The following is a 14,420-nucleotide window of genomic DNA, read 5'->3' as shown; positions in this document are numbered from 1 at the left end:
GTTTACTTCCACCTGGAGCACAAAAATAGAAGCCCAGGCTCCAGAGTCAGTTGGGGCTGGGTTTATATCCACATTTGTATTAACTGGACAACTTGGTGTTCCTGGGACAGAGAATTCTCAGCAAAAGGGGCTTTTCATTTTTACTAGTTTATTTAAAAATTCTTTAAAAGACTTACTTTATGTGTATCCATGTTTTATCTGCATGTATGTATGAGCACTCTGTGCATGTCTGGTACTCACAGAAGTCAGAAGAAGGTGTTGGATCCCTTGGAACTGGAGTTACAGATGACTATGAACCACCATATGGGTCCTGGGAATTGAACCAGAATCCTCTGCAAGAGCAACAAGTGCTCTTCTTAACTGCTAAGCCATCTCTCCAGCCCCAGCTTTCATTTTAAAAACTGGTATTTGAGGATTTTCAGGTGCAAAAACTTGTCAAGTTCTGGACAGATGTATGAATGAGAGGGCCTAATTCCCAGGGAAACCACTTACTAACAGCACATTCATGAGCATTGACTTAATTTCTCTGATCCATGATTTTTTTTTTCATTGCTAAGGTGGGACCCAAGTGCTGGCAGGATGGCTCAGTAATCCCAAGCCTTACTTCCTGATCTTGTTTGATCTTACAAGTTATCTTCTGACCTCCATATGCATGCTTTGGCATGTGCATATCCGTTTCTCTTTCACACACAGACACACAGACACAGACACAGACACAGACACAGACACACACACACACACACAGAGAGAGAGAGAGAGAGAGAGAGAGAGAGAGAGAGAGAGAGAGAGAGAGAGAGAGAAGTTGAAATAAAAATGATTAAAATGGGAACTAATTTCTTCACTCATAGGTTAGAATGAGCATGAAATAGTGTATATGACTTGTTTATTAATCTTCCATGTTATAGTTTAGCACATATTCTTCTCTTTAGTCTAAATTTTATAGTATTATTGATACAGGGTGTCATGTAGCCCAGGCTGGCCTCAGACTCACTATGTAGCCGAGGATGACCTTAGCTTCTAATTCTCCTGCAGTCCCCTGCCAGTGCTGGGATGACAGTCATATACAACCATGCCTGGTTTCTATGGTGCTGGGGCTGCACACCCAGGGCTTTGTGCATGCCAGACATGCTGGTCGACATTCTACCAATTGAGCTACATACATCCCCATAGTTTTAACTTGTTTAGAAAACTAAAAACTTTAAAACATATTTCATAAGTCACATTTAAACTTTCATGAACTTGTATTTTCTATAATGAATGAACTGTTAAATATGTTGACTCTTCCTTGATTATTTTTGTTTTTCACTGGTGGATAGACCCTAACTGGTGATAAGACGTACTAAAGACAAAACAAACAAGAACGGCCTTACAAACCCTAAGTTGAGACAAATCCATTAGCCACTGTCTTGTTTACCCCTGTACATTGAATCACACTTTTACCACAATAGCAGTAAATCCCACGGTTTGGTGTCTAAGGACATGGCTGGAGAACCTGCCCAGGCCAGGGAGTAACCCCAGAGTGCAGCTGGGTGTAGTACACAGAGCAGAGAAAGGCAGAGCTAGAGGCTGTGCAAGAACTGTAAAAGCAGTAATTGCAATTTCTCAGTTGCTGTGCGAGATGTTAGTGGTATGAATTTGGGATGGAACGAGACAACTCACAAGGCTTTAGATAAAGCCAACTATTTGATTAAGTGTTGAGAAAAGCCGTGAGATTCTGAGGTGTCCCTTTCCCTGCATGTTAAATAAGTCGTTCTCTTCATCTCCTCTGAGTCTCTCAGCAATCTGTGGGCAGAGCCCCAGAAGTTCATCTCCACGCATGATCTTATCCAAAAGATGAGCAGGTGGTCCAGTCCACATTGTTTCAGGAGTGTGCTGGGGTGCTCCTGTACATAGGCACAGTTGGCTCTCTGCACACAGCAGTGAGGCCAGGCCCATGGGCAACAGACAAGGATCAAGGAGTGACATCTTCCGGCTGTCTGCTTCATGTCCTTAGTTTCTTTCTGCAATAAAAGATTAAAAAGTAGAGAAGTTCTTTGGTAAACTCCTAGAAGGGTTCTGTTTATAGATTGCACTGGCTTAGATATATAAGCTATGGCATTTTAAGCATGCTTGGAAATGGATAAAGATCTATAGTATAATCTCACTTTTTCAATTAAAATATAATTGCTTTCAGATGAACCATGAAACTTTGCCAGCCTCTTTGCATTGATTGCTCTGTATTGTTCACAGGTAAATTGTTGACAGATGAAAATAATACGTACTGTGTCTTAGTGATTTACTGTCCCTGAAATAATGGGACTAAAATTAGCCAATTGTTTTTTAGCAAGGATATCAGATATGCATGGTCTGCATTCTTCCCCTCTGTAGTCTCCTTTGTCATTTTCATTTGAAAAGGAGCAGTTCTTACTACTGGGAATATTGTTGGCTACCTCTGTGTGTGTTGATTCATTGTCCATTAGACTGCTGCCAGTGACTCTAGGGGGGACAAAATAGCTCTTGGCAGTAAGTCAGTGCAGGATTTCTTTAGCAGCTCTCTTAGCATCTAGAATCCTAAGTTCTATGAGTATAGTGAAAGGTATTGCTGAACAAGAAAGCAAATTGTAGCTGGAAGAACCGTGAAGATCTGAGATTTTAGGTTTCAGGTTGTGCCACCTCGTATAGATAGACAAGGAGTGAGAATCAAGTTGTTCAAAATACCAGTGGTGGAATCAGTTACCCAAGCTGGCCAACTGAGTTTTCTTTGATTTTTACTGTCCTTTATAATAACCAGTTGGACTGCTTTCCTGTGTTCATAGTATTTTGGAATTAATCAATAGAAAAGAACAGCTTGATCAAGTGTTTTGTTTAGCTGCTGTGAAACAGAGACTAACATAATCCTCCCCAGCCCAGGGAGCAAGGGGCTCTGACCCTGTGGATAAAGAGGTCCACCTTGGCACGTGTGTGCCTTCTCTTGACGTGGTGTGCAGTCAGGGTGTACTACCAGCCATCGGACATGGACTTCACCCCATTAGCAGTCGCATCGTTATATATTTGCCCGTTGCTTTTGTTGTTTGCTTGTAGAAATGCATAGCTCTCGAGTGTTCTGGGCAGTGAATTTGACAACTAAGCACCTACAGTCAGAACCTACAAGTGGAATGTGCCTGTCTCAGGGCCACTGTGCCTCTTCCCAACTCCCCCCTCTCAGCCGTCACCACGTGCTTGCTTTCGGGACAGACAGTCAGTTTTCTGCCTGACAGTCCTGAGTAGAGTAGTAGAGTGTGCTGTTTTGTACCTGCCCTCCTGTACTTAATAATTCTGAGATTCATGTGAGATAGCCACTAGTAGATTGAATTTTAGCTATTTTACTGTATTTTGCCTTTTGTAATTTTTATTTTTCTAAGAATTAATACAGTTTATTATAGCTGTCATGGAATGTCTTTCCTGATGATAGTGTGTGTGTGGAAAGTGTATTTTCCTGGGAGGCTGGAGAGATTGCTCAGCAGCGGAGAGAGCTTGGCTGCTCGTGTGGAAGAACCAGGTCGGGTTCCCAGCATGCGCACGGTGGCTGCAGCTTCTGTCACTTCAGCTCCAAGGGATGCAGTGCCCTTCTCAGGCTTCCATGGGAATCAGCACACGTGTGCCCTTCACTCACACAGCAGAACATACACACACGCACACGTCAGAGCGAATAAAAATAGTTTTTTTTCTTTTTATACAGGGTTTTTCAGTGTCAGTGTATCTCTGGTTGTCCTGGAACTCACTCTGTAGTCCAGGCTGGCTCAAATTAAGAGATCCGCCTGCCTCTGTCTCCCTAGTGCTAGGATTAAAGGTGTGCGCCACTATGCTCAGCTCAAAAAATAAATGTTTTTAAAGAGTAACTTTTCCCAATAACCCCAATGTTGTTCCTATATCGAATTAAGAAGTCCTTAATTGCATGACAGTGTATCTTATAGTGATAGCTAAGAACTGGACTGCTCCTCAGATTGTCTTACACTGTTCTGGTGTCTCATAGGAGCAGAAAAAAGCAGCATCAGAAAAGAAGGCAGTGCTGGCCGCCGTGACAAAAGGCCAGGATGAGAGTGCCCTGAAGACTAAGGAGATGGCGTCTCCATCTTCAGAGTCAGATGAGTCAAAGAGGAAGCTTTCAGTGGGGGCTTCTGTGTCTTCTGTGCGAGTTGATTATGAGTCTTTTGAAGTTGGCACAGGACAGGTGAGTGTGTGCTGATGAGCTAACGTTTTAGGTTGCTTGTTTGTGTGTTTGTTTGTTTTTCTTGAGACAGGGTTTCTCTGTGTAGCCCTGGCTCTCCTGGAACTTTCTCTGTAGACCAAGCTGGCTCAGAGATCCACCTGCCTCTCCCTCTTTAGTGCTGGGATTAAAGGCGTGCACCACCACTGCCCAGTTTAAAACTATTGAATTTTCAGAGATAAAGGCAAATGTAAGGATATGAAGTGTAGATTCTTAGGAGGGCGGCCTAGTAGTGTATATAGAAGGATGGTTGTTTTGAGATTAAGGGTCTAAATCTGCATGTGTCTCTTACTAACTGCATTCTTGGTGAGGGATGATGTCACTTCTCTGGCTTTCACTGTCTCCACCTGTGAGTGGGCATGATACTCTTACCTCATCTGGTCTGTTAGTGGACCTTTGTCCTTGGATCAGGCCATTTCTTATTCTTTGTTCCCCAAATACTAACACGGCACAGACATTTTCTTAATCCTGAAATAAAAAGGAAGAACTTTGTAAACATAGTATATTGTCACACAGATGTCTACTCTTCCCTTGAGAGACTTTGTGTAGGCTATCCCAAGTAAGCTCCTTTGGATAAATCATTTTTCTGACAGGAAACTTGCCTTAAGTGGATTTTTTTCTTCTTTTTTTTTTTTTTTGGAGACAGAGTCGCATGTAGCCTGGCTGATTTTTAAATCACTGTGTATCCAAGGATGACCCTGAGCTTTCTTATTCTGCCACCTCCAGCTCTCTATGGAGAAGACAGAATTACAATAGAATTAGCATAGAACACTCTAGACTAGATCCCCTCTTTGTGTTGATAAGTGCCTTCTGTGGCCTTAGTTATTTATTCTTCGCTGTGTTGAGTTTGGTGTTGTGAAAATCCCATGTCATAACTGAAGCAGAGGCAAAGGACAGAGAGAGAGAGTAGAAGCAGCCCCAGCAGGGGGAGCTGACCGTAGGTTCTGCTGTGTGACCCACAGTTGACGTCACACTCCCGTGACTGCCGTATTGGTTATCCTCGACAGTAGAAACAGAGCAGGGGACGCGGCAGACTCCAAAGATTGAACGAGGAATTCTCATCTTTCTCAGCTCACAGCATCTGTCTCTGAGCTAGTGCAGGTCCAAGAACATTTAAAAATTTGAGGGGTTCATGTATGTGACTGCGGAAAGATGGTTTTTATTGTTGTCTCTTCCTAGGTTTCTGTCACTTACAACTCTTTAGACTTTGAACCGGAGATTTTCTTTGCCTTGGGCTCTCCAATCGGCATGTTTCTCACTATCCGAGGTGTGGACAGGATTGATGAGAACTACCGCCTCCCTACCTGCAAAGGCTTCTTCAATATTTACCATCCGGTGAGTGGCTTGAGTTTACTTTATGCTTTAAAAAGATGAAAGCTCTGTCCTCTTCATCCAAGTAGATTCTCAGGTTCTTGTTACTTGGAAATTAAAAGCAGTCATGAGTTGCAAAGCTCGGCCATCCATCTCAGGAGTCTGATGACACTTTTCAATAAGTATTTCTACCAGAAAGCTTATACTTGAAGGAAAAAAATGTGTTTATTGCTTTGTTGGCAAAGTAATTTCACCTACAAATTGAAAATCTTGTAATTGCCAGCAGCTTAGTAAGGTGTGGAAAAGTCAGTCTCTTAGCTTCCCTAACTGTGGCATGTAACTCCAAATAAGCAGTCATGGGTTTCTGCTTTTCTTCCTTGCAGCTTGATCCAGTGGCATACAGATTAGAACCCATGGTCGTTCCGGATTTGGACTTAAAAGCTGTTCTCATTCCACATCATAAAGGCAGAAAGAGACTTCACTTAGGTAAGAAGAAAATGCTTTGTACAATGCAGGCACAAGATTAGGAATTCAAGGTTGTACCTGGCTACAAAATGAGTTGCAAGCAGTCTGAGTCACATGAGACCCTGTCACACAAAACACAATAGAAACACAAAAAACTCACACAGTTGTCCTTTCCTGTTGATATTATAAACTGTAGTGAATTATGAAAAATTTAAAAATGTATGATTATGTGTGACGTCTTTGTATGAGTGTAGGTACATGCATGCCACTGTGGACATGTGGAGATGAGAGGATAGCTTTTAGGAACCAACTCACTCTCCAATTATGGGTTCCAATGGAGGTCAGAGGGAGTTGGATCCCCTGGACTGAAGTTATAGATGGCTGTGAACCACTGTGTGGGTGCTGGCATTGAATGTAGATCCTCTGCCATGTGGGAGGCCAGTTCCCACCCTTTGAAGGATTCTTAGGAGGAGAGAGGGATAAGAAAATATTAGATAGAAAGAGAGACCTAGCCTACAGGTAGAAAGACAGAAACACAGGAAAGCTTTGGGAGGGCCTGAATCAATACCCAGTGACCTCGAAGGTTTATTGAAAAGGCTTTTTATAACATGCCAAGGGGAGAGATAAAAGATCTCCCTGTTGCTAGATCAAAGTATAGACCAAGTATAGATCCTTCCAAACACCTGGTGACCACGCCCATGGAAAATCATCTCCATATGCAGCCCTGCTGGGTAAAGCAAGCTCAGATTCTCAGACCCTGAGTGAGTTCTCACTAGGAAACTTCTGTGTGCTCCCACACTGCCAGAGCATCAAGTTCTCTAAATTACTGAGTCATCTCTCCATCCCTCTTGTAATTAGATTTTGCTAATCTAACATTTTTGGAAAGGAGAAGACTAACATTAATATATTTATTATGTGAATATTTACATGTAAAAATAAATGTAAAAAAAATAAAAATTTAAATCTTTAGAATTTAAAATTAGAGATTTATTAGATTGCAGAGTGATTTAAATATGATTATTAGACAAACAGGTGGCAAAGGGTGGGATTTGTCTTCTAAATTGGAAGTTTAAGTTGTGGTCATCATAATGTGTGTGTGTGTGTGATATGTGTTCATGAATAGAATGAGGTCAGAGAATACCTTTGGTTATCTGTTCTCTCCTTCTACCTGGTTGAAACATGGTCTCTGTTTTTTCTCCGCTGTATGTGCTGAACTAGTTGGCCTGTAAGTTTCTAGGGATTCTCTTGTCACCAGCTTCCACATCCCTCACAGGAGCTATGGCATTACAAGATGGATGCTACTCTGTCTGGGTTTGCAAGGATTCTGGGGCTTCCAGCTGAGGTCTTCATGCTTCATGGCAGGCACTTACCCCTGAGCTGGCTCCTCAGTGCCTTTATCCCATTTGTTGTTGTTGTTTTTCTGAGACAGGGCTTCTCTGTGTTGTTGTTGTTTTTGCTCTTCTGGGGGCCTGCCACCCAGCTCCCAAATAGATCACACATGGAGGCTTATTCTTACTTATTAATGTCTGGCTTTGGGTTGGGGATTTAGCTCAGTGGTAGAGCAGAGCGCTTGCCTAGCAAGCACAAGGCCCTGGCCTAGGGTTTGGCCCTCAGCTCTGGGGGGAAAAATGTCTGGCTTTAGCTTGACTTGTTTCTTGCTAGCTTTTCTTAACTTTAAATTATCCCATCTACCTTTTGCCTCTGGGCTTTTTCCTTTTTTTATTTCTGTAATCTTACTTTCACTCTTACTCTGTGGCTGGCCGGGTGGCTGGGTGGCTGGCTCCTGATAGCCTCCTCCTTCTCTGGCTACTTCTTTTTCCCTCTTTCCAGATTTCCCCTCCTATTTATTCTCTCTGCCTGCCAGCCCCACCTATCCTTTCTCCTGCCTCACTATTAGCCATTCAGCTCTTTATTGGACCATCAGGTGTTTTAGACAGGCACAGTAACGCAGCTTCACAGAGTTAAACAAATGCAACATAAATAAAAGTAACACACCTTAAAATAATATTCTACAACATTCTGTCACAGCTCTGGCTGTCCTGGAACTTGCTTTGTAGACCAGGCTGGCCTTGAACTCCCAGAGATCTGCCTGCCTCTGCCTCCTGAGTACTGGGATTAAAGACATGTGCCCTGGGCTCCTTTATCTGGATTTAAAAAAAAAAAAATACAGGGGTTAGAGTGATGCCTCAGTGGTTAGAAGCACTGGCTGCCCTTCCAGAGGACTCAGATTCTATCCCTAGCACCCACATGGTGTATCACAACCTTCTGTAACCCCAGTTTCACAGGATCTAGTACCTTCTTTTGGCCTCTGAGGACACTGCATGCATGTAGTGCATAGACATACACAAAGCCAAAATACCCATACACACGACATCAAAAAGCAGTCTAAAAATTAATTTTATTTTTAAAATTACACTTGAGCGTGCAGGTGTGTTTGCCATCGTGTGGCTGTAGAAGTCAGAGGACAGTTTATAGAAGTCAGTTCTCTCCTTCCCATATGGGTCCCTAGGATCTCTCTTGGGTTGTGAGGCTTGCCTTACTTAGTCATTTTGCCAGCCTAGAATCTTACATTTTCAAAATTATCTCACTATTACAAATTAGAAAAATTGACTTTTAAAGTCTTACAGGCTTTTTGTTTGTTTGTTTGCTTTTGATTTTGTTTTTTGAGACAGGGTCTCTCTCTTCATAGCCCTGGCTGTCCTGGAACTCACTGTGTAGACCAGGGCTGGTCTTGAACTCACAGAGATCCATCTATCTGCCTCTGCCTCCTGAATCCTGGCATTTAAAGATGTGCACCCCCATACCCAGCTGCTACAGGCCTGTTTTAAAAATTTCTAATAAAAATATATAGGATTATGTTTATGTTATGGTGCTTGAACTTCTTTTGAAGAAAAAATTTGTAGGTTTGGGATGGATCAAATTGTTTGTTTGTTTGTTTGTTTGTTTATTTAATTTTTTGGTTTTTTGAGACAGGGTTTCTCTGTGTAGTTTTGGTGCCTGTCCTGGATCTCGCTCTGTAGCCCAGGCTAGCCTCAAATTCACAGAGATCCGCCTGGTTCTGCCTCCTGAGTGCTGGGATTAAAGGTGTGCGCCACCACCATTGCTCAGCAGATCAAATTGTTAAAAACAAAAACAGAAATAACTGGTTGGGTGGCACATGCCTGTAATCCTAGTGCTCAGGAGTCTGAGATGTGAGGGGCTCCCTAAGACACTGTCAAAACAAACAAACAAAAAGACAGGTGAGGTAGTGCACACCTCTAATTTTAGTGCTTAGAGGCCGAAAAAAACCCAATGTAAATCACCATTTTACCCTGTTGAGAGTTCTTGGTTCCAAGAGGCTCCCATGAAATGTCAGGAGGAGGAGGAGGAGGTCCTTACTTGTCTGGGGGCATCATTGACTTTTCATTTCTGTGGCACAGAATTCCAATAGCTAATTAACTTGGTGTGCCATCTGAATCTGTTTAGAGTTGAAAGAAAGCCTTTCTCGAATGGGATCCGATTTGAAGCAGGGCTTTATCAGCTCTCTGAAAAGTGCGTGGCAGACACTCAATGAATTTGCACGTGCTCACACCTCTTCAACTCAATTGCAAGAAGAATTGGAAAAGGTGGCCAATCAAATCAAAGAGGAAGAAGAAAAGCAGGTAGTCGAAGGTAAGTTTATAATGGAGCGTTTTCCCTGGCAGATGATGTTGAAGAGTAATGCTTGTAAATTGTTGGAGACAGGTTTCCTTTCTAGACCTCGTCAGATTGGATGACTCCTGTCAAGGAGATGTACCCTGATAACTGTGCTCTCAGACTCTGTCCTCCAGAGTCCACGTCACCCTTGAGTAACTGTTTTTTGTTTTTTGGTTTTTTTTTTTTTTTTGGTTTTTCGAGACAGGGTTTCTCTGTGTAGCTTTGCGCCTTTTCCTGGAACTCACTTGGTAGCCCAGGCTGGCCTCGAACTCACAGAGATCCGCCTGGCTCTGCCTCCCAAGTGCTGGGATTAAAGGCGTGCGCCGCCACCACCGCCCGGCACCCTTGAGTAACTGTTAACCAAGCTTTCCCCTGCAGTTCTCGGACTCTTCTCTGCAGTTTTAAGATTTTGTTCAGGTTTCAGCCTGGGGTGGAGTGGGAGTTGAGGGCTAAGTTTGTGAAGGCTCCACGAGGCTCCCAGCCTCTGCTCCTGCTGAGCTGTGGTTTTAGAGACTTCCTGTGCAGTGCCAGGCCATCATGCTTTGTGACTTTGAGATTCTAATTCGGTTTCTTTTTTTCTGCAATGCTCTCTCACCCCTTCACAACTTCTGCCGCTGTTGGCTCTCTGTCCTCTCTCAGGGAACCAACCCCTCCCCCCATTCTCTGGAGGAGTGGGGGGCGAGCCTGGCAGCTCCTCAGTTGCTGCAAGTGTCAAGTGATGTTCATTGAACCCCGAGAGTCAGCTAAAGTAGAGGATAATGATTAAGTGATTGACTTTGATATTGAAATGGTTTAAATTCCAGCAGAAAAGATTGTTGAAAGTCCAGAACTTTCCAAGGATGAGGACTACCTAGGAAAGGTTGGAATGTTAAATGGAGGCCGCCGGATCGATTATGTTCTTCAGGAAAAGCCAATCGAGAGTTTTAATGAATATCTTTTCGCTCTTCAGAGTCACTTATGCTACTGGTAAGTATTTTTCATTTTGATTCTCTTTGAGTGGCTTTATCTAGAACAGTGTTCTCACTGTAGTGGGGTCTCCTACTAATCACCAATTGTGATGGACTTCATAGATTCATCCGTTGAACTCATACATTCACAAACATTTCCCCCGGGTTAGCTGTTTGTTGTTGCTGGCTGGCTAAGGAGAGACTTGGTCAGCAGTTGACATTTCTGACTTGTTAACAGCCTTTCTAAGTCTGCAGAGAACTTGCTTATCCACAAGGTGGCAGTGTGGCAGTGTGTCATCTGCCCTTGACCAGAGACCATTGGGACTCGCAGTGTTTTTATAGAGGCATCTTTAACGGCAGGTGTTTAAGGCCTTTAAAAGCGTTCTTCCATATGTCCCCAGCACCGAGGAGATTCCCAGCTTCTTAAGTATTGTTTTCTTTCTGCTAGGGAATCTGAAGATACTGCCCTCTTGTTACTTAAAGAAATTTATCGAACAATGAACATTAGTCCGGAGCAGCCCCAGCATTGAGCAGACTTGCATTTTACTGGGTGAGTTAATCCTTATTAAATGTGTAAGTGCAGATGTTTGTGTTGCTGGAATTTTGGGGGTCCTTTGTGATCGATGATAGAGGGAAATCAGGTCCTCTCTTGGAATTTAGTCTCATTAATAAGAGAATTTAGGAATGGACTCAAATGAAAGCTCAAGGACAGTTGTACTAGTGTTTAAAAGGAAAACCAGCATGGAGGAGAGAAGGAGGAAAGAAGAAAAAGCCTCGTTTAGGCTGGCACAGTGGTGGCTTGGACTCTGGCCACAGGAGACGGCTGATGAGAGATGACTGAATTTGGGTCTGTTACAGAGTCTTGTGTTGCTCACCACTCGCTGATGAAGTCACTGTGGATGTAGAGGAACATAGAGTTAAGGATGACCCCATGTACTGCTGGGTACATGATGGTGCTTTTTCCTGGCTGGGCCCATCGAGGGAGCAGGGGTTTGGTGGTGGAGTGGTGGGTAGTGATTTCTGTTTTGTTGAGTCCGTAGTTGATAAGGTTGGTCTGAAGGGCAAAAGAACTCTCAGCGCTAACAGTGACTTTAGAGGCATCAGCCGAGATTTGCCATCCAAGAACTCAGTTAGTTGAGGTCACCTTGAAGGAGTGTGAGGGACAAGGAGGAGTCCTTGGAGTAAAAAGACTCCAGGACTTGAGCTCAAGTGAGGGAGGGTTGCTGCAGCATTGGTCAGAGGACAAGCAGGAACGGCCTTTGGCTTCAGGCAGACGCAGACCGTTACTGGTGACCTGGATCAGAGTCGCTTTAATGTCAGGCCAGAGGTCAAAGGTGAGAAGAAGGAGCTTTGTCATGAAGGGTGATAGAAGTAAGGCAGTGGGAATGGGTGGGATAGGAAGGTGTTAGCTTGCTATTAGGGATGTCCCAAAATTGAGGAGAATGAGAATTGTGGATGAAGGGGATACTGGGGTATGGGCATTTGGAAAGGCAGGGAGCATGCAGCCAAGTGTGGTCAAGAGCTGAACTGTGGGAAAGGAGCAAGGCAGTGATGTAGGTACAGGTATGGGCTGGGAGGGGGACGGGAGGTGTTCTTGACAGGTTTCCCTTCTCTGGAGTGTACCGGAAGGTCATCAGCTGAAAGTCAGGCAAGGGGCCTGCTGGGACAGTTGAAGAGAGAAGAGCAGATGGGTACCTCAGTGTGGGAGAAAGGAATTCACCAGCCAGTGTGAGTGGATTTTATTGCAGGTTGGAATGCCTGCTGATACTCTGATCATAAATACGAAGTTAATTACTTTGTTACAGTGGCAAGGTTTCAAGTCGGCAAATACTTGTGTTTATCAGGGATAGGCAAGATAGGATGGGGGTGGAGACTCACTATAGTGGGGGTACCAGGGACATTGACCTCTATGGAGGATGGAGGCTTTGGGCAGAGAATGAATGGTGTGTCTGGAGTAGCGATTGCCGAGGTTCTGGTTTGCCCTGTGACAGGGTCCACTGGAACTGTCATACAACAAGTACTTAATGTATTTGGAAGCAATTTCTTCAAACTTCTTCTTTAGATTTATTTTATGTGTATGCTTGAGAGAGGGAGAGAGAGAAAGAGAGAGAGAGAGAGAGAGAGAGTGTGTGTGTGTGTGTGTGTGTGTGTGTACACCATGTGCATGCGGGAGCCATTGGAGGCCTGAAGAGGGTATTGGATCCCCTGGAGCTGGAATTATAGGTGGTTGTGAGCTGCCTGATTGTGGGAGTCCACAAAAGCTTTCTAGTGAGATCTGAGCTTGCTTTACACAGCAGGGTTGCATTAGGAGATGGCTTGACCATGTGCATGGTCACTAGGTGTTTGGGATGGTCAGCAGTTGGCTGTGCTCAGGGGGAGGTCTTTTGATCCACCCCTTGGCATTCCTTTAAAATCCCATTAGTAGAGACTGAAGGGGCTGGTGGGTTTTGACCCAGGCCCTCCTGAGGCTGTCCTGTGTTTCTGTCTCTCTCCTCTATATTTTTATCTATATATTCTTCATTTCTCCCTGCTCAAGAGTACCCTGGGGAAATAGTGAGGTAGGCCCCCACACTTGATGTGGGTGCTGGGAATAGAGCTGCTGGTTTCCTGCAAGGGCGGCAAGTATTTTTAATGGCTGAGCTCTCTCTCCAGCCTCAACTTGTCTTAAGTTTATATAGTTCCTGTTGTTTGCTATCTTACAGCCTGTCTTTCTATGTCAGATATTATGTTATTTTCCCATTGGGGTGTATATTTATATAGACATATTTGCTGTACCAGAGATTGAACATAGTACCTTGCACATGCTGTACCACTGTTTACAATTTGTGTTTGTCATCTTAAATGGATTATACATACATGTGGTTCAACTTCTTTGTTTTATTTTATTTAGATATTTTAAAGCTTTTAAATTAACATTTATTTATAGTTTGGGTGTATGTGTGTGTGCCATGTGTGGTGCGTATGTGGAGGCCACTGGACAGCCTGCTGGAGTAAATATTCTCTTTGCAGTATGGGGTCCCAGAACTCAAACTCAGGTTCTCAGGTTGTGTCATAAGCATCTTTACCCATCTGAGCCATCTCACTAGCCCTTTTTGATCAGGTTTATTGAATTTCATTCCATGGTTTTGTAACTTATTAATTTATCCTCCATTGTTCAGTATGTCCCTCCTCATTTCACTGTTATACATAATTTTGACTTGTAGCTTTACATGCTTATTGCCTGTCTCTGACTTGAGATAAACCTGTGAGTGGCACTGTGAGATCTCGAATATTACACAGTTTGAAAGGCTTTCTAATCTGTTCTTACTGTTCAGTTGCATTCTAGAGAAGCCCCTCAGTTTTCATATTTATTGTTAATGTGTAATTGCCAGTTTCTGTTCCCCTTTGCCAACACTAATTGTTGCTGCATTTGAATTCTGGCCAGTTGAGCACCAGGAATTACCGAGTCATCATTTTGTGTTTTTTTTTTCCCATTACTAGTGAACTTGAGTAGCTTTGATGTATTTACTCTCCCATTTCCATTGCTTTGTCAATTGCCTCTTGACCTTCCTGCATTTTTCTGGTGGGATGGGGTAGGACTCTTGGATGGGTGCATGTGTGCATGTGGGTGTGCCTGTTTGAATATTTTTGCTTAATGAAACTGATGGGTGATAGTGAGTTTAAGGGTATCCTGCAGTTCCCTCCAGTTTGTTACTTGTCTTTATTTTTTAGGTTAGATTGGGAGTGTGCTTTAAAACTAATGACTACTTAGGTTTTCACTTCTGCTTGCTCTTAGTTCTTCATTTAACTCTAGAAAT

The 14,420-nt window shown here is 43.4% G+C and overlaps 1 protein-coding gene across 3 annotated transcripts in view; it reads left to right on the top strand.

Moving 5' to 3' along the window:
• Window positions 1-14,420, top strand: part of Sec23ip (SEC23 interacting protein) — a 42,967-nt gene that overhangs the window by 26,637 nt on the left and 1,910 nt on the right. For 2 of the 3 annotated variants that reach the window (XM_059265905.1, XM_059265922.1), the window contains exons 13-18: window positions 3,992-4,189; window positions 5,405-5,560; window positions 5,920-6,022; window positions 9,467-9,652; window positions 10,480-10,642; window positions 11,072-11,173. In XM_059265905.1, coding sequence (XP_059121888.1) covers window positions 3,992-4,189; window positions 5,405-5,560; window positions 5,920-6,022; window positions 9,467-9,652; window positions 10,480-10,642; window positions 11,072-11,153 — 888 coding nt within the window. In that variant the 3' untranslated portion in view covers window positions 11,154-11,173. The remainder of the gene's footprint in view (window positions 1-3,991; window positions 4,190-5,404; window positions 5,561-5,919; window positions 6,023-9,466; window positions 9,653-10,479; window positions 10,643-11,071; window positions 11,174-14,420) is intronic. The other variant, XM_059265914.1, reaches the window with a different exon arrangement.

The sequence above is a fragment of the Peromyscus eremicus genome, chromosome 1, assembly GCF_949786415.1.
Source record: "Peromyscus eremicus chromosome 1, PerEre_H2_v1, whole genome shotgun sequence".
Taxonomy (NCBI): domain Eukaryota; kingdom Metazoa; phylum Chordata; class Mammalia; order Rodentia; family Cricetidae; genus Peromyscus; species Peromyscus eremicus.
Note: the sequence above shows the minus strand (reverse complement) of the source record. Positions and strands in the feature narration are given on the sequence as shown.